This window comes from Heterocephalus glaber, unplaced genomic scaffold (assembly GCF_053883595.1).
Source record: "Heterocephalus glaber isolate CG9 unplaced genomic scaffold, H.glaber_assembly_v1.0 deba00001472, whole genome shotgun sequence".
Classification (NCBI taxonomy): domain Eukaryota; kingdom Metazoa; phylum Chordata; class Mammalia; order Rodentia; family Bathyergidae; genus Heterocephalus; species Heterocephalus glaber.
In genome coordinates, this window is record NW_028258315.1 from 6,474,373 (window position 1) to 6,494,023 (window position 19,651).

Consider the following 19,651-nt stretch of genomic DNA (forward strand, 5'->3'; position numbering starts at 1 on the left):
AGTCACTTGACAGAGATGCTTGAAAATGAACACATTTATCATCAATGCAGCAACTCACAGGAGCAAAAATTGGAAATGACATTTTATAGAAGCGTTCCTTCAAAATTCTGAATTAGCCTTTTCCCAATGAAATGCAGCATAAAATGGTAGATACAGCAGAGTCTAACACATATTTCTTTACATATTACCAGCTGCATGATTTGGGAAAGGAAATTTCTCAATGGAGAAACCATGCTATGCATGTGAAAAACACACATCAGTATGGTAATTTTATCCAGACTTTTTGAAACACAGATTGATGGGGAGACATTGTCTTAAAGACTTGGCTTTCAAGCTGCTTTGAGAGTGTTCCCCAAAGGTTCATGTGCTGAAAGTCTGGTTCCATTGTGGTGGTGTTGGGATGTGGTAGAATCTTTAAAAGGTGGGGCCCAGTAAGAAGTAAGTAGGTCATTGGGGGAATTGCCTTTGGACAAGATTAATGCTGGTCTTGCAAACTTAGTTCCCCATAATGGGTTGTTGTAGAAGGAGTGAGCCTGACCCTTGACCCTCTCTGGCTTCTGTTCTCTCCATGTGATCTCTCCCTTCTGCGTGTGTACCGCTGTGACGTTATCTGTCATGTTGTGATGTGGCCATGGAGTCGCTCACCAGAGCCTAAACCAATGAAGCAACTTGATCTTAGGCTTTCAGCCTCTAAAACAGTGAGCGAAATAAACCTCATTTCTTTTTAAATTCCAAGCCTCGGGTAGTTTGTTACAGACACAGATAATGACTGATATATAGATATAAGAATGGCCCTTTGCTGCCCTAAGCTCCTGCAGCATCAACTCACCTCCTATGGCACTGAATAACTTGAGGTTCTCAGGCACAATGCTCAGCTTCCCATCTCTCCACTTAAAGCATTCAGACTCTTCCTCACTCATGTCCTAATACACCTGATGACAAGGAATTCTTCTTCCTATTCCATCCCTCACTCATGCTGCAGCACCCTATTCCTCTACCATGTCTGGGATTCTCCTTCAGTCACCCAATGCTTCTCCCAAATCTTTAGAGTTCTTCCTTGACTGATTCCTTCTCCTTGCCTACATGTGCTTTCAAATCCCTCCAACCCCCAAACAAACACCAACCTCAAAACACTCCTTCCTAACCCACATTCTTCTCTAGTAACGATCCAAATTTTCTTTTCTTTTCCTTCAAGTTTCTTGAAAAACTAATACACATTTGCTAATCCACATATTCACATCTCATTTTCTTTCAGATCATTACAATTTAGTTTCTCCCTGAGTAACCAGGGTCCCCTGACTACTGAGTCCAAAATTTACCTCACTGCACATCTTATCAGAGTTGATAAACTTGGTTGCTCTGACCTCTTTAAACTCCCAGCATGCTTAGATTTAGTGACACTGCACTCCTCTGATTTCCCTTTTACTTATTTGGCCATTTAGTGTTTGACTCCTTCAGGGGCTCCAGTTCCTGGATTTAGCTCTTTACGAGTTGCTTCTCCCAAGGTTTTGAGTGTCAATCCACTGCTTACTTGATTTACTTGTTCCTGCTGAGCTTGCCTATCTATACATGTATATGATATTCAAATTTCCTTCTGTTCAACCCAGACACTATCCTAGACCTTCAGACTCACACTGTCTTTTGGACATATTGCACCAGATGTCCACGTGGACCTCACATTCACCAGCTTCATGCAGGACTCATCTGTACTATTCCTGCTTCCTTGGAAGAGGCAGCACACATTGTGGTTGGGAAAAGCTGCCTGGGTTTGAATAGCAGCCCCATAGCTTTCAAAGCATGACCTGGGATATGTTCCTTAATCACTCCTACCTTTATTTCATCTGAAATATGATGACTAGTGCTGAGAAAGATGCTTGAAGAATTAAGTGGGAAACACACAGCACTCTATGCAGTATGTACCCAGTGCCCATAAGTTATCAGTGGGAGGTTTTACTCATCTTGCCTCTCAAATCCCCTGAATGCTTATTTAATTTGTCATCATAGCTCATACAAGCCACCACCTGGATCTGCCCTTGACTCTCCCCTCCCTCACCTCACACAGACTACCAATCACAAATTCTGACTACCAATCACTTAGCTTTTACCTCCTATGAATTTCTCAAAGCCCATCAGCCCTTTCCATTTCTACAATCGCAGCCCTCACCTTGGCATTCTCTCTCCTCTCTGAATCTCTCCTCTAGTCTTGATTACTCCCAAACCCACAAACGAGAATCCTCCATGTTATTCCCATCCTTAAAACCCCTCAATCTGACCCCCTACTTGGCTTTTGAGAAATACTACTAAATAAATCAGTGAAATAAAAATATTTAAGTATTGATAAAATATTTTGATGTTGTACAGGGCTAAGGATAGAACATACATAATGGATCCAGGCCCAGAAATGCTTGCTAACATGATGACTGGGTCCATGAATGAGGTTCCTCAATGCTGCTGTCATGAAGGACTGTGCCTACGCACTTATGTGATGGCAAATCAGGAAGGGATGTCTAACATACAACATCGGTATATTCCAGCATCTGTCCTTGGCTCTCCCTCACCCCTACCCTTTGAAGTAACTAAAAAAGGAAATAGTTTTACAGCTTCCTTTACAGATAAACATAGCAAATGAGACGTTTATAGTTTCCTGGAAGCTTCTTGCAAATCTTTTTTTCCCTGATGAGAGTGACAGAAGTTTCGGTTACCATCCTTCCTCTTCTTTCTGTTGTGACCAGCGGTATGAAGCGTAGAGCTGTGGAGCCGTCATGGGACTAAGGAAAAGGTCAAGGGAATCTCTGAAGTCCTTGATACCCTTGGGCTTCTGTGACTGAACACCAGGGAGAAAGGAACTTGCTCATGAACCCTGTGATTACTCTGGAGGGCTGACCAGGGAAAGTAACCTCTCTTGTCTAGGGAAAGCTAGCAAGGAAGACAGCTAAGATTTTTTTTCCTTACAAAGACTCTCTCTGTCTCAGCTGAGTATCAAAGAAATAGGGGGGCCATGTTAAGGTAACAGTGAATTAACACCACAAGCTGTTCCTAAGCTTTCACAACTCCAGCCACAGGTTAGCAAACCTATAATTACCGTTCTGTTCCAAGGCTTTCATGATTTGTCATGGCTGCAGGCTCAGAGGTAGAAAGAGAAAAGACTACTGGGCACATATTCCATCCACACCCACCTCTTCAAGTTCACTAACACCTCCAGCTGTAATGCTCAGAGATAGCTATGCTCTGCCAGGTACTAATGAATCCAGTTATCAAACACAAGCTCATAAAGCTCAGGCAGAGGGGATACTCTAACTCTCCTGTTGATCTTATCTACTCAGAGAACTCAGCACACATGGGTTATTCGGGACCATCTTGCTTAAATATTTAAAAAGTAAAGGGCTCAAACATTAAAATTGTATTTACTTAAATACCAGAATAGGAAGAAGGGAGGGAAAGAAGAAGAAAAGGAAGAAGGAAAAGAAGGAACAAAAGGAAAGAAGGAACAGTGACATTACAGCAATTGCATGTAAAATCTAATTTTCGTGGCTTTATTTGGCCCTATTGAGACTAGTACTGCCTTTTAAGAGAGTTATTTCTGAGTGCCACGAGTGCTTAACGATGTTCTCCCCCACCCCTGTCTTAGCACCGGTGCAGTGAGGAAGCTGAGATTGTCCTGTAACTTCCTGAATCACATGAGATACAGAAATGACACCTATCAAGACAAATCCCTCATTACTGGTCCTTTAATTCCCTCCCAAAGACCACTTCATTTCTCATATAGTAAATAACAGAATATGGAACCCTGTCAATTTTCTTTTCTTGTATGTACAACAAATTTGGAAGTAGAACTTTCTGCAGTGTAATAATGCTATAAGGTCCGTACATACCAGAGTACAGCTTTCCTGTGGGAGTACACACTATGGCCCTAAGAATTAATAAAATGCATGCTGATTTAAGAAATATGTAGGTTTTCATCTTACAAGTAAGATTTAGTGTACTTTGTCTTCCTTCTTATTGATGAGTAAAATTTACACTATTTCTTTTATTTAAAAAAAATGCAGGCATTCACTGTAGTGGATGCTGTAGTATGCTGCCCAGATGGCTCCTCATGCTGTGAATGTTGGAGGTTAACAGTTCTCATTCACTGCCTTGAAATGGGGCAACTCTACAAATATGGTCCAGCTCCAGACTTCACACTGGAGTCCACCGAGACCCTGTTTCCTTGGTATTCAATTCCTCCTTCCTTCTTTCCTAGATATGGATCCTGAGAACACTCTTCAATAAAATCACACAAATATCCTTCTCAAAGTTTGTTATCTAGAAACTCAACCTAAGACGTTCATCATTCTTCCTAAGATTTCCATGGTGGAGGTAAAAAAAAAAAATCCATGGACAGAATTTCAAATGGGTGTCAGCTGATATGCATGGAGTCTAGGGTATTCATCACATTATAAACAGAACAAGGGCCTTTAAATCAAGTCTGGTCCTTGTGCTGCAACACACATGCACACACACATTGTGTGCTTTTCTCTTATACACATCAGCAAAAGGTAGAATTTTCCCCAAATTTTTGACAGTCTGAGACATATTAGTTTGATTTGCTTCTTTTTGATTTGCTTGATCATGTTTTCATATACTTATAAGCTATTTGCATTTTTCTTTTGCTATTTATGTCCTCACATTCTTTGCATATTTTTGCCAATCTGTATGTGTGTACATGAGTACACTTTCTACATTAACTCTTCAACTGTGACCTAGGTTTTGATTAATTTTACAGATCTAACTTTTGCTCATTGAATTCTTTAAGGAATATATTTTGTCATATACTCATATTTGGTCATTTGGGTATATATATGGCCTTTTGTGCCATTTTGATATATTTATATAGTTTTCTTTATAGCTTCAGAGTCTACAAATTTAGTTAACTCTGTTTAATTTTCTCACAAATTGTTTTGTAAAACTTTTATGCTTTATATTAATATTTATTCTGTCCAAAAATTTTTATTATATATGGATAAGATGGAAGTCAATTTTTAAATTTTCCTCCAGTTGGAGAATCAGTTGTTTTCGAATCATTTATTTTTTTTAAGTGCAAACAAGCAAAACATCCCACATACTTTATGCAATCTACAACTGCACGAACTTCTCTTACATTCTGAAATCTATTTCTGGATTCTCTATTGTGCCTCTTATGGTTCAGATGCCCCAAAAGCCTCCTGTGCTCAAAGGTAGGGGTTTTTAAAAAGATACTTTGATGATGGCAGCACTATACTCATCAGTGAATCAATTCATCGATAAGTTCATAAAAAATGTGTTGTTAAGAGGAAGAGTTTTATTGGAGGGGACAGGACATTGAATGGAAGAGTTTATTCTTGTCCCTCTTCCCTTTTGTGGCTGCCATGGGTTAAGCAGTTTTCCTCTCCTAGCCTCTTCCCCACACAGTTTCTGCCTTGGAGGTAGCTAACCATGGACTAAACCCTCTAAAACCATGAGCCAAAATAAACATTTCCTTTAAGTTGCTGGGGTCAGGTATTTTACCCTAGTGATGGAAAATCAACTAATACAATACCCTATTAAATATGTTTATAGTGTCCTGATAGCTGCTATTGACAAAATACTCCTATTATTTATTATTTTTGTATAGTTTTTTTGTTATTGTCAGATAATTATTCTTTCAAATGGAGTTAAGGTTTTTTTTCAATCCAAGTCTAAAACTAAAAACCAAAAAATCCCTCAAAACTCCATTGTGATTCTAATTGTAAATATATTAAATTTACATATTAATACTGGAAGAATTTTATATTGATAAATAATGATTATATATATTTATCAGGAAAATGTGATTTTTATATGTGTACACATTGTGAAATTACTAAATCAAGCCTGTTAGTATAAACTATCTCACATGCTTATCATTTCTTTGTGGTGAGAATATTTAAAATTTGCTCTTTTAGAAGTTTTGAATAGTTTTAGCATTCCTATTAACTATAGCCATGATGCTGTGTACAAAACTTACTTAAAACTTCACTGAAATTTTGTACTCATTGTTCAACCTCTTGAGTGTCTCAAAAAATATTGAAACTTCCCACCTAAGAACATGTTTACAGTTTCATTGATTTCTCAGGACTTCTGTAGAGATTGAATAACTGCTTCATATAGGTTTTGTGTCTTATTTTTGAATATTTAGTCTGGCCTTTTTCAGTTTGGTCAATATTATATATGATATGTTTTTTTTCTTTTGTATTTGTAAGTTGTTAATTTTTATGTTTTTATTTTCCATCTGGCCATCCTACAAAGTTTTATTGATTTTGTGCTTTCTCCCCTTGAATCTGGTAAGTTTTCTACAAATACAATCATAATGTTAGCAAAATATGTTGTTTTATCTCATATTTTTCAGTATTCATAAGAGCTATTTCTCTTATATTGTTCATTTTCTCAAAGTGTTAAAGCAATGTATTAAAAAGGTACTGATGACAGGTTTTCTTGCCTAATTTCTGATTATAATTAAATTTGTTAACTTTTTCCCACTGAAGTAGTTGTTTGGGGAGCAAATAATCTTTGTTATTATAATGGAAGAACTTCTTTCTACTTTTGTCTTATTTAAACTCTTTGTAAAATTTTATCATGTCCTTTTTGATGATCATCAATAAGATTGCCTAAGTTTTAAAAATTTCCTTTAAGTTATAGGATGATGTGCACAGCTTTCCTTATATTGAGCCACCCTTGCTTTTCTGTGCACTTCTTCCTTGATACTCTTGAAAATTCCTAGTGAAATGGAGACCAAAATGTCTCAAATGTTAGTATCAGTAACTCAATAGAAGGGATCCATGATCAAATTAATTTGAGAATTATTGGGCCAAACGAAGTTAAATGATACTTCCCAGAACATTTGAAACTAATGTGAATTGCCAATTGTTAAGAGGAGATTAGAAAACAAAGTGTCTACTGAACTTTGTCGGACCATCCATTTTTCATGGACAATGCCCTGGGTCTACATTAAAGCAGAACACACTTGATATATTCATAAGTGGCGATGTATGCTCCAATTTGCAAATATTTTCAGCATGCAAAAGCAATTAAGTCATGGTGACAAATTATAAATCTTAACTATAGGATACCAAAAACATTGGCTTGGAGAAAACTAACTTAAACTAATATTTCTTACCAATTCTGCTTATTTTTATTATAGTAGATTTTGCACTAGAGTAAGCCCAAGTTATTGATATTTGGCATGATGCAGACCCATCTTAGAACACAGAGTGATCCAGGAGCTAGATGTAATCCCACATCCAGCCACAGTTAAATATGATGCTAAGAAATAATGCAACCATACCTGTGCCCACCCCACTCTGAAGCAACCCATGTTCTCAGGACTAGGGTTTGCCCCTGGCACTCACCAATGACATATTCCACCCTGAAGAAGTCCTTCTTTGGGTCATAGGGACGATTGAAGTCAATCTGGATGTAGAAAGACTGTCCTCTCCGCACAATCAACTTGCTGTTGTCATATTTGTCAGTGTGGTGATCGATCTTGTTGGAGTCCCATTTCTCTTTGAATAGATGAACATCTGTGACAGTAAGGTAGTCTGTACATAGAGAAAATTGAAGGAAACCATAAAGCAACTTTGGTTTAAACACAAGCTCAAAAATCAAAAGATTATTTTTCCTGAAGGTAGAAGGGGGCAATGTCTGCTGAATGGAACTGTATACAGGGAGGGAGGAGACAGATGATTTGAGAGTCGGCCTCTTGTGACACTATTGCTTTGGGAGAGAGCTTTTTAAAAAGCTTTTTCATGCCATAATCTCATTTCAGATCGCAGGACACTCGCTCTGGGAGAGATAGATGCCTGTCTTACAGATCTAGGCACAGAGAGGCAAGAGCCAGAGTTCAAGTCTTCAGATGCTCAGTCTCATGCTGGTTTTTGTTATGTTAGTCTCTTCCCATCATGCCTGTACCTCCCTATGGGACATAATCACTGTCAGTTTTCAGCGTGACAAAGCCTCAAAGGGTTCCTCTCAGGACACACTTGGGCATTAATCCAAAATCCTTCTCTTTAGGAAGGGTCAGATGCTCCCTCCTATAATTCTAAAAGTAGATCTGGTCCCTCAAAGGCAGGAAAGAGCAGGAACAGGTCTGGAGAGAGGAAACTAACATTTCTATGCGATAAGTATGATTTGCAAAGTCAGAAAGCAGCCTTGCTTTCCCTTAGCTACTCCATGACCCATCTGGATGTCAAATTCTGGCCTTTTTGATGCCATGATTTATAGCTTTTCCTCCTTCTTTTGGAATCAGAAGTGTACATTCAGTTATGCATCTACTAGATATTTCATTTCAAATATTTTGCTTAGATTCACTTCCTCATCATGAGTACTCCAACATTTATTTTACAGACTAACATGTTCTGTGACAGCACCATGCAGGAGATAACAAGGAGGAAGGTGACATGAGATGATATGTATGAAAGCAGCTAGAAAGAGTCAGATCCATGATAGCCCTGAGTAGACTTTAGCTTCTGTCCTACTCTTTCCCACTCTCTTCTGCAAATGACCGCTTCACAGGAGGATAACATTACCACCCACCTCCTGAGACTAGTTCAGCAATAGTCTCTGGAGGCTGATTCCTGTATGTGCATTTGGAGTTCTACAGGAGCACTGTGGAGAGAAAGATGGATGGGTGCGATGGGGAAACCTAGTCTCCTGCTCTCCTTCCCTCCCCGTGCCCCTGCCCCTGCCCGCTGCACAGTTAGCCCTGAACACTGCCGACACAGTGCTCCTCTTGGACCTGCTCCCCTTGGACCCATTTTTCCTCATAGGGAAAACCACAACATCAGGCTATTTAAGATCCTCTCAAGTCTAGGAAATGCTGACACAGTCTTGATGAATTCACAATTCAGTCAATACCGAGTTTGAATGTCAGGTCTCCAAGTGACCTAAGTAAGGTACTTCAGCTCTCAGACTGAGTTTTCTCTCTGTTAAAGTAAGGATGCTAAACCCTTAAGAAAACCTATGAAGACTCAATGACACACAGCGCCATGGGTCTGGCACATAGTGGGGCCATGGGTGTACTATGGCTCATGAAGCCTCAGCTCTGATGGAGCCACCTCACCTGGCGTGGTGCTCCATGGTTATTGTGCTTGGGCACTACAGACAGCAGAAAGTGCAAGACACAGCTTTATTTGTACCTCATCTCAGAACTCTGTCGTGGCACATGGCCCCCTGAAGGACACTTGCTTTCCATTATGCTGCAGGCTGAAGATGTTTAATTTTTCTAGACCTCTCTTTTCCAAGTTGCCTCCATCCTAAGTTGTCCGGTTTTATTAAGGTCACAATCCCCAGCATTATACAAGCCTAAGAAACAGCTGGAGAACCATAAACATCCCAGGTGAAAATGGCTTTGATGATCAGCTCCTCTGATCCTTCTTAGCACAGGAGCTTTTAATAATTTCTTTTTTAATATCTAAAGTCCTAAGTCCTCATACATGGATTTAATTAGTTCCCCATTCACCCACACCAGTAGAGGAAACATCCTCATTTTGCAGCCTCATGGACTCTCAGGGGCAAAGGTACCTTTGGGCCATCTGGTAGATTTGCTATGTGCCGAGTGAGACCTCTTCATGTAAGCTTAGTACTTGGGCTGCCAGCCCCTGACTGAATGAGAACCTCACTATCTCAGGGGACAGATGGTGCATTTTTACACAACTCCAGTCCTCTTAAGATGAACATCTGCTTCCTGGTAATTTTTCTAACCATCAGTCTTGGTCATGAATTCTGCATAAATATAGAATGAGCCTTCTACTCATTTCATCTGGGTCTCTTTCAATATTTAAATGTGGCTCTTAGGTGTCTTCTCAGTAAAACAGTCTCCATTTCTTCAATGATGATTTAAGAAATTGTTTCCAAAACTTTTACCTATCAATGTACTTTGGAGTATATTTCATTTGTTAATTTCTCTCTTGAAGTCTTTTCCCTAGAATTAAGTACATTACTCCTGTTGTGGTTTCACCAGTAAAGTTACAAGGAAATCATTATATGTTTTAAAATAAATCATTTATTTCAGCTCAAGATATCACTAGTGTCTTGAACACTCATATTTTACTGTGCATTTATATTGTGTCTAGTGAAGCAAAACCCTTAAAAATACATTCTGAAGTCATTTCTCTCGATAGTGGATTGAAATTCAGTTCAGGCCCCTACAAGTCGCTCACTGTGTTTCTATTTGGTCATATTTGCTTTTGCAATTGTTTCCTTCTTTTCAGTTCAATTTTAAGGCTTTACCTGTATTCATTTTAAATTTTACTTGTTGAACTGGTTCATTGTTCCATGATTTTAAAGTAATTTTAGACCCTAAATGTGTTTTCAGTACAGTTAATATTCTCTCCAGCTTCCTCCTCTAAGACTTCTATAGTTTGCTATTGTATCTTGCCATCTGAAACAGAAATACAAATATTAAATAGGCAACTGGCTAATAACTGCAAGCTAGGTAAACACACAGTGGTAGATATTAAAAAATGAAGGGATGATTATGATATGGTGTAATGAGTCTACAAATAGAGGAGCTGGAAGGTTCTGGATAGGGTGTAACTGAAACAATTAGGTGGGGTCAGATTAGGTGGAGAAAGAATGGTATGAGCAGTGATCACTGAGGAGTCCAACTGGAAGGAAGATGGGGAACAATTCTTTACACAGAGAAGAGGATGTGTGAGGGTCAGGCAACAGTTCATGGTTCCTTGAGAAACTGGAAGGTGACTGGCTGGCTAGAGTGTAGCCGGTGAAGCCACAGTGGAATATGGTAATAGGCAGGAGCTTGCTCTTTCAAGCCTGTAGACCAAGTGAAGGGGTTTGGACTTTAATTGCACCGGAGACTGAAGGGTCTGAAACAGCATGAGTCATTTTCACCATTAGGTTCATAAACAGGAATCTTAACAGCCTCTAGTGACAAGCAGGAAAGGAGCTGGATGGTGTCAGTGCTGCAGGCCAGAAGGCCAGCTAGGAGGCGGTTGCTGTATTCTGGCTGAGGATGGCGGTGAGTTTAGTCTGTGGGTGGGGAATGAATGGGCTGGGCCTGGAGCACTCCTAGGATTTGCCTGCTTTTACTCCTACCTCTCACATGATCATGTACCCAAAAAAATGTGTATATTAGTTTTGTGTCTTGGTTTCCTAAGTAGCTCAACCTACTGGGAATGATAAAGCTGGAGGGGAAAACTCAAGTATTTGGTATCTGGTTCTCATCAGTCTGGTACAAGCAGAAACCTAGTTTTCCAGTTTTATTCCCCAACCTTGTGAGCCTGGGTAATATCCAGTGAATCTGATTAAATTCAGCTCATTGTTGCAGAATGCAGTGCCCGTTCTGTGCAATTTTGGTAGGGACTAGAATTAAGCGCCATAGTTGAGGCAGTTTGGGAATGCTGACACAAGCGAAGTTAACTAGATGCCAGACTGCAGCCTGGAAGGGAGATTTTAATATCACGACATGCACTGCAAAGCTCCTAGAGGTACGAAGGTTTCCACACTTAAATGACCTTGGCGAATCTCTTCTTTGGAGATCAGTATTTTGCAGACTAAACTTTGGGAGCAGCCTCAGGACAGTTATTTAATCTCTCTGAGCTACTGTTTCTTTTTTATCTTTAATATGGGAACAAAATACCTACCTCATAGAGTACCCACATTCTAATAAATTCTCAACAAATTATTTTTATTATTATTGTCATTGTTGTTATTTTTATTGTAATTAGTCATAGAGATGGAATAGTACAGGGAATAAGCTCGTACATAGGTTTTAGAGCCAGATTGCCTGGACTCCAGACTGCCTGCCTCTTACTCTATATGTGACCTTGGACAAATTATATCAAGTTCTCATCTGCTAAATGGAATTGGTGTGCTGATTCCGTGGGAAAACCCACTGAGTGCACGGTAAGTGCTGAAGAATTGAGAGCAATGATAATAACACTAAGCGTCCAGAAGATCCTCCTCAGAGCCGATGAGTTGGAAAAGCAGGTATCTGAAAGGGCATGGTGGAAGGCTGGAACCTGACCAGGAGAAGTCACCCTGGGGAGCTTTCTGGAAGCAGCCCTTTCAACCCTCTCTGCAAGCACGGCCAGTTATGCTCCCTGTCTTCTGAGCAGGCATGCATGCCTTTCCTTTCCAGTACTTCTAGAGGTAAATGGAATATCTCTCTCCTCCTCAATCTTAGATACATTTCTCTCTTCTCAAAGGATGCATGTATCTCATTAACGACTTTGTATTACCTTTGCACCAGCAGTGCCAGCCATTGGACTATAAGCCTCTTGAGGACTAGAACATGTCTCAGTCATCCTGTCACTAGATCCAGGGCAATGTATAATAGTGTCTTAGTGGATGTGCCAGTTTTCACTTGATGGAATGTAAAATCTGAAAATCTTCATTCTAAAATGGATTATTCCATTTACCATAGGATTAACCACAGTAGTTCTTAAATATCACTTATCAGACAATTCCATTCTCTGTAAATTTCAGGACCATTATTATTGTTGGCAATGGTGATAGGAGATGTTAAATCAAGAAAATCCTAGAAAAAAAGTTTTGTTTCACACTACAACAAAAATGCCATGTCTTCAGAGTGCTTTCAACAAAGGGTAAGTAAGAGGGTGCTAATGAATTCCTTTGGGTGTATAAAACCTAATTTTAAAATTCCTAATAGGTTGTTTTCACAGTAAAATAAATATATATGTAGAGAATTTGTTTTAAAAAATATAGTCTGTATTGTTATGCCTTTGACAAGGAAAGAAAGAAAATATTTGCAGGAAATCAGCAAAGTATTCCAAATGACCAAAATTTAATGCAGTAATAAGTAAAAATTTCCCGTATTATCTCTTAGAAGTCCATTAAAAAACAATCTAAGAAAAACAGTGCATTTTAAAAACTGAAGCTTGGGGGAAAAGACATAAGTGAAACTTTAACTAAGATATGGAAGATTACAGGCTAGAATGAGAGGCCAGAGTTTTAAAGAAATAATATTCTAGATAGTAGGTAAGCATATAAGACATAGAAAAGGGCATCATGGGGTACCTCACTGTTTAGAAAGAGAAGAAAATAGCAGCCATGTTGCCCTTTCTTCCATGTAATCTCCTATCAGGTCAGAGGATTTACTAAGATTAGTCTGTTTTTCATTACTGTAAGGAAATACTTGAGCCTGGGTGTTGATAAAGAGAAGAGGTATTTAGAATGAAAAAAGAAACTTAAACTCACAGTTTGGGAACCTAAAAGTCCAAACCACCTGGTGCTGGCTCTGACAAGGTCCCCTGGTTGCATCCCCTCATGGCACATGCCTCCATGATGCCAGGAACCAGTGTGAAAGGGAAAGATCACATCACCAGTCAGGAAGCCAGAGACCCATTCAGGCATCTGGCTCAAGATTTTATAACAGCTCACTCTTGTGAGAGCTAACACAAGAATCCACAAGAACTATTCTAACTATCAAGGGTACAACCCTACTGAGCTGAGGACCTTCCACTAGGTTCTGCCTCTTTAAAGTTTCACCATTTTGCATATTTCCACATGGGGATCAAGCCAAGAAGCATATTTGGTTCATATGAAAACAGATAGTAATAAGGACTCTGCAGATGGTTGTCATAAAATAGGAACACATAAAAATATCATAGTGTAATCTGTGGTTCACTTTGTCCAATAGTGCCCCTTTCCAGCCAGTGGGTGTTCAGGAGACATATCTTAGGATGGTGTACTGACTTTTGCCTTGCTTATTAGCCTAATAAAAAATAGCCCAGATTGGAAGAGGCTTCTCATCTCATCATTCAGGGTCCATTCACCATCCATTCAGGAAATGAATTTGCATTCCCCTTTTCAAGCCCAGGTCCTGGCTAAATGGGCCAGCTCAATGCTAAGTCTCTCTTTTCTTCTTTCTTTAAAAGATATTGTGGCTAGAAACTTGGCAGCTTGCTCTTTCAAAGCGACAGCTTTCAAAAACTCTACCTAACGCAATTTAGCCTAATTCCAAATACATCAGAAAATAGATTGTTAAAGAAAAAAGTCTCTCCTCAGGAGCCAGCTGCCTATCGGTCCTCCTACTTTCTCTAATATGAAAAAAAGTGGATTATCATTTCCTTAGGTTGTAAAAAATATTCTTCTGAGAATGATTATACCTGTCACAGATGGAATCTTGAAATAAGTTAAATGTGTAGGTTCATATTCCAGGAATTCCCTGGTGAGCTGAATTCTCCATGCAATCTTCGGTAATGTGGTTACTAAACTATGAGTATCAATGCCATTGAGGTAGGAGGTCCATTTGTGGTGAGAAGAACAATAGGAAGAGTGGCTTTCTCACATTTCCTCTGGACACTTGAATTTTAAAGTATCACAACTAGAATGAAGATATTTTCTTCAGCAGCTAATTTTTTTTAACTATTGCTCTTGAGATGTCCCAAACCCTAAAATGTTTAAGAATTTCTCTTCTCAGAGGGAGGCAGCCCAAGAGAAATGAGACCCATGCCTCCATGAAGGGCAAAAATCCCTTTGGTCTACTTCTCCTCCAGCACTGAGTATCTCCTTTTCTTCATGGTCTCCTCATCACTAGAATTACTTCCGTACCACGTAATTCTGCTGTTTAGAGTCCTGCATGAGTCTCTGTTGTGTATAAGATGAAAGTTATGTCTTCAGTGCCCATTACAGTGTCATCCCTGCCATATTTACTAAGCTTCTCCTCTTCCCTGTCCATCAGTCACTCTTCCACATCTGACGTATACTGTCGTTCTGCTGAAAATTCTCTTCCACGCATTGGCCTGTCTGAAACATCCTATTTATCTTCTTAGACCCAGCTCAATATCCTTTCATCATTAAGTGTTCCTCATTCTCTTCTGCACTCCATACTGCCAGACGTTCCTTTCTATTATTTAGCTAAAATTTGCATAAATCTTGATTATGGTATTTACTGCACTGAATTACAATGATCTTTTCTTGGTTTATTTTCTCTACTGGACAGAGCTGCTTCAAGTCAGGGACTGACTGACCTTGGAAATCCCCAGAGAGAGCCTGGAACAGCTGTGACACATGGGTGAGAGCCAGTCTGTTACTCAGGAAGGGAATGGAACAGTGAACTGGCACTTACCAACATCATCTCTTACTCATGCACTGAATGCAGCTCCTGTTCTTTCAATAACTTTGACTCCTCTGCACCAAGGAGAGGTTGATCCCTAACTGGTTAATTTGTTCATTTAGTTCTAACAAAGAGTGGTGGGAGGGAGACTATTCTGAGAAGGGTAAAAGATCCCCTTAGCCTGAAAACTAGTAGATCCTACTATCTTTGATTTTTTTTTTTACACAGCCAGGCTTGCTTTCTTGTTTGAATTCAAGGCATTAGACCTGCCAAATAAATACCCAAGTACTGCTGCAAATGATCACTTATTGTTAATATCAGAGAGTCAAACTAGCCCAAGAATATAAAGTTATCCCCTGGAGCATTACATTTCCAGCCACACAAAACTTGAGACCAGGGAGGCTGGTGAAGGATTTTTAGAAACACCAGCTGAATCCATAGAAAAATCTATTAGAAATTGATACAAATCCAAACAAGCTGAGGTGATATCACAGTACTTTTCCTGGCTACAGTTGAGCATCCAGAGGGACATTAAGATCAGTAAGATCATGTGAGGACATCAGACACACCATACCTGGCTGACATCAGCCCATCACCTCAAAGATTTCAATTTTTCTTAAGTATCATGGTGTGTAGAGGAGGAACTTTAGGTGAGTTTATGCATTTTGATATAGATTTTTCTTCAATAACAAAATTCTTAAGCATAGATTTCAAAAAGCCTTGATATAAGTACATTATACACATCAGTCTGTGTTATGTGCATCATACACAGTGATGGTCAAGACTTCTTGCTACAGAACTAACCAAAATGAAAACCTTGACATTTCCCTCCCTCCTCTTCTTGTCTCTCTGGATTTCTCAGGCAGTTTCACAAGAGTGGCTTTTGAAAGGGACGAACAACCACCCAAGAACATTGAAGACAGCATTTGATTTAGTTAGGGCTTGTTTACCTGGAATCAAAGGCAGCCTTGGATGGGTGACCCTGGAAGATATAAGTGCTCTTGGAAGCCACTAGTGGCCACTGGGTGAACTCCAAAATGATGGCTTGAAAACAAAATAAAACAACAAAACAAAACAAGAAAACAAAAGGAGGGACTATGCCTTCTTAACCTTAGTCCTTTAGCAGGGGCAACTTAAGGAGCACTTGATACACTCAGTGCCAGATAACCTGGTTTTTGGACAATTAAACAAATTTTAAGTGTACAGAGTAATCTTATTCAGACATTCTGTACTCTGGTATTTTTCCTATCCTATCCACTTGAGACTTTACAGCTATGATTCCTACGTCCCATGCTCACAGCCTGTAGCACTTGGCAGATCTGTGTGAAAAATATTAAATGGATGTGTATTGTTGAAATCTGGAACTTGTTATTAATAATAAGATTATAAGGATGTTAGGGATGATGAGTCATCCAATTTGCAAGTGACTGTGTTCATTCATTCAAATCATTCTACAGATGGTCATGGAAGCCTTGAATTCTTGTCCCATGAATACCCTGGAGCATCATTTGCATTGTGGACACATGACCACCTTGTCAATAATGACTGATTCCTTGAAATAATTCAGTTAAGTTATTCTCCACTCCTGCCCCCCAAATAAACAAAGAACCAGTTACCTCAGGTTTTTAAAAATGATTGGCTTGCTTAAGTTCCCTGACAACTTTGATGTCTTATTGGCTCATTTTGTTTAAATTTCAGATGTGTGAGGCTGACAGGTTGCACATACTCCCTATAGAGTTGAGTATTGGCTGCATTTTTGATCAGGGAAATCCCGATGTTACTGAGCTATGCTCATTTGCACACTGCTAATTGGTGATTATCGGTCATGTGCTATGGGCTTGAAGTGATCACAGGCACTATTCCTCGGATGCTCAGGAGAACCCGTAATATAGCTTTGCTTCCATTTTGCTGATGGGAAAACTGAGGCTTGAAGCACTCTGATCACTTCTCCTGGGTTCTGGAGCAGGAAGCTGATTCTTCTTCCTCTTGGAGGAACAAAGGGGTTCTTTGCCCCCTTTCCTCATCTGTGTGGAGCTTCACATTTTTCCTTATCCTTCCTGGCAAGGATGGCTGTGCTCCTCACTCTTTCTGTTCCTACTGCCCACTTCTTCTAGTACCTGGGGCTATAGGGGAATTTTGGTAGAAAATGGAATACTCCAAAGTGACCTGCTTGATAGTTTGATGTCTGAAAACTTTCCCATTTAATTTGCATTCTTAAAAATATCAAAAGATTTTTCCTCTGGGGGGCGAAGGGGTGAACATGTACTCCTGGCTTGGGGCCTCTGCTTCCCAATCTAAAGCAGAGAGTTTGGAGTCCTTGATTAGTATGTCCCTTTTTGACTCAGTTTAATGACTCTAATGCAGAACATTTAGAGTGTGGCACCCACCTGGGAAAGAGTTGGTTCAGAATGAATTTGTCTTGATCCCCCTAGAACTGTTCTATGTACACAACTGAAGATGCCCTTCTGATTTGTGAACCCGACCTCCAAACTTGGGTGAAACCTGCTGGCGACCTGGCTTCACAGTACGATATCAAACCGTCTAGATGTGATAGTGTCAAAATCAAACTCACCTGCAAAGTCTGTGCAGTTCTTGGCTTGCTGGATTGCCTGGTAATCAACAAGCACTATCTTCTTCCTTTGCTACTGGGAGCCCAGCATCCACCTGGGGCTTTCAGCACTGCACTCATTCTGACGTGATTTAACTGCACAGCTGCAGGGAACCATCCTCACCTACCCCAGCATGTGGGTATTTATCCCTCAGTGACAGTACGGAGAACCCTCAGGCCCAAACTTGGATCCTAGTGCATAAATCCTCTAACCAAAAGTACTTCCAGCTAGATGCCATTCAGGGACAGGAGCCTGAGCGTCCCTGCCATGGCCCAAGGGGATGGCGGCTGTTTCACCAAGCCAGCACTGGCACCTGGGCCCTGTCACAGCTGACAGGGCTCAGAGGAGGTCAGCTGGTGGCTGCTGCACCCAGAGCAGGTCCCTCAGGATCAGGCAGAGGCGAGAGGCAGGGGAAGCAACTCATGTCACCTGCTCCCCAGGCTGTTCTGGAGACAAATAGAGGACTTCCATCTCTATTACTGTCAGAATCTGGCACTTCTCTCCAGCTCTGAAATTCACAGCCCTGGATAGAGGAGGGAGGGGAGAGAAGGAAGGAGATGCAAGCCAGACAAAAGAAAAAGAAAAAAAAACCAGCCACAATATTTTGGAAGTAGAATCTTCCAGCTAGAGAACATTGTTAAAAGCACAGAACAGTAGGGCTGGAAGAGGCCTCAGTGAATCCAGCATCTTTGTTGTATAGAGGAAGTAGCTGAGAGGCAGAAAGACAAAATGATTTCCCTGAGGTTACAAGATCGGAAAGTGGCAGAACTGGGACAAGGATCCAGCCCCTGGTGCTTTTACAAAAGGAGTCTGGTCTCCTTCCTTTAAAACCAGACTGGCAGAGGCATCCTTCTCACCTAGCACCTGCCTGGGAGGAGGTGGCAGGGCTGAGCTCTGCCCCATGCCCTGATGCTCCTACCTTCCAGGTTGACGCCCCGCGGCACCAGCCCCAGCAGCTCCTCAGTGGGGAGTTCATCTTCTGCTGCATTGGAGTTGTTGGGGGGCATTGCTCTCCTGCCCGCAAAGGTGGTCCTGGCAGTGTCCGACATTCTCAGCTTTCCAAGGTCCTTGGGGGAAGCCACGGAAAAGGAACGGGAACTGAGCTCCATTTGAGACCAGCATTCAAACAGAGAAGCAGACATACCCGTGTGTGGTAGTACTTGGACAACACACTCGGAGCTCACATAAATAATAGCCGAGAAGTGGCAGGAAGGGTTAGCCTAACGATGGGGCACAGCTCCCATGGGTCTCGAGGAGATTTGGTGTTTGTCAAAACATACGGGGAGCAGCAAAATGGGGGGTTATTTGAAGAAGTGAGCCATTGCGTGGATTTTTAGAGAGCAAGTTTTTCCCTTCTCCGATACCCCCGAAAGAAAACATCTTATTAAGAGATGTTTATTGCCATACCCATGTACCTATGCCCATTTCATAGTGATTTATGGGGCCGAAGTCATTTTTGAGATTAGATTCACAGGACCACGCCCAGATAACTGTTGTCCTCCATTTGCATTGGCAATTTAATTCAACTGATATTTTTGAGGTCTACTCTGTGCCAGCTGGGGCCCAGTACTTGGATTTCTGCTAAGACAGCTGACGAACTAGAGGAGTTAGGGAGGAGCATGACAAGGGTCCTAGGTAAATCCAACTGGGTGTGAGGAGGTGGGAGACTGAGCCTCATGGAGGAGGAGCTGGAGCTAGAGATTAGGCGTGGGGTGGAGGCTACTGCAACCCTAAGTGGGCCTGTAACAGCCTGTTAGCTTGCTTGGTTAGGGAGCCAACAGGGCCTGTGCCACGCTGCTCCTTCCATGGGCGTCAGTGCAGGCCAAGGGCCAGGAAAAACACCACACACCTCACAGGCATGCACAGTGAGTACTTGTTGACCAACTGACCAGGAGAAGGGGGCCGTGTTTGCTTCTGGGCCGTGAGCACCTGGATCGGCCAATCACAATTCCTGGCAGCATGGAACCAGGCA

The 19,651-nt window shown here is 40.9% G+C and overlaps 1 protein-coding gene across 1 annotated transcript in view; it reads right to left on the reverse strand.

Moving 5' to 3' along the window:
• Positions 1-19,651, reverse strand: part of F13a1 (coagulation factor XIII A chain) — a 156,325-nt gene that overhangs the window by 135,614 nt on the left and 1,060 nt on the right. Inside the window, exons 2-3 of the mRNA XM_004847742.4 lie at positions 18,599-18,746; positions 7,383-7,571 (exon numbers count right to left, since the gene is read on the reverse strand). Coding sequence (XP_004847799.2) covers positions 7,383-7,571; positions 18,599-18,728 — 319 coding nt within the window. The 5' untranslated portion in view covers positions 18,729-18,746. The remainder of the gene's footprint in view (positions 1-7,382; positions 7,572-18,598; positions 18,747-19,651) is intronic.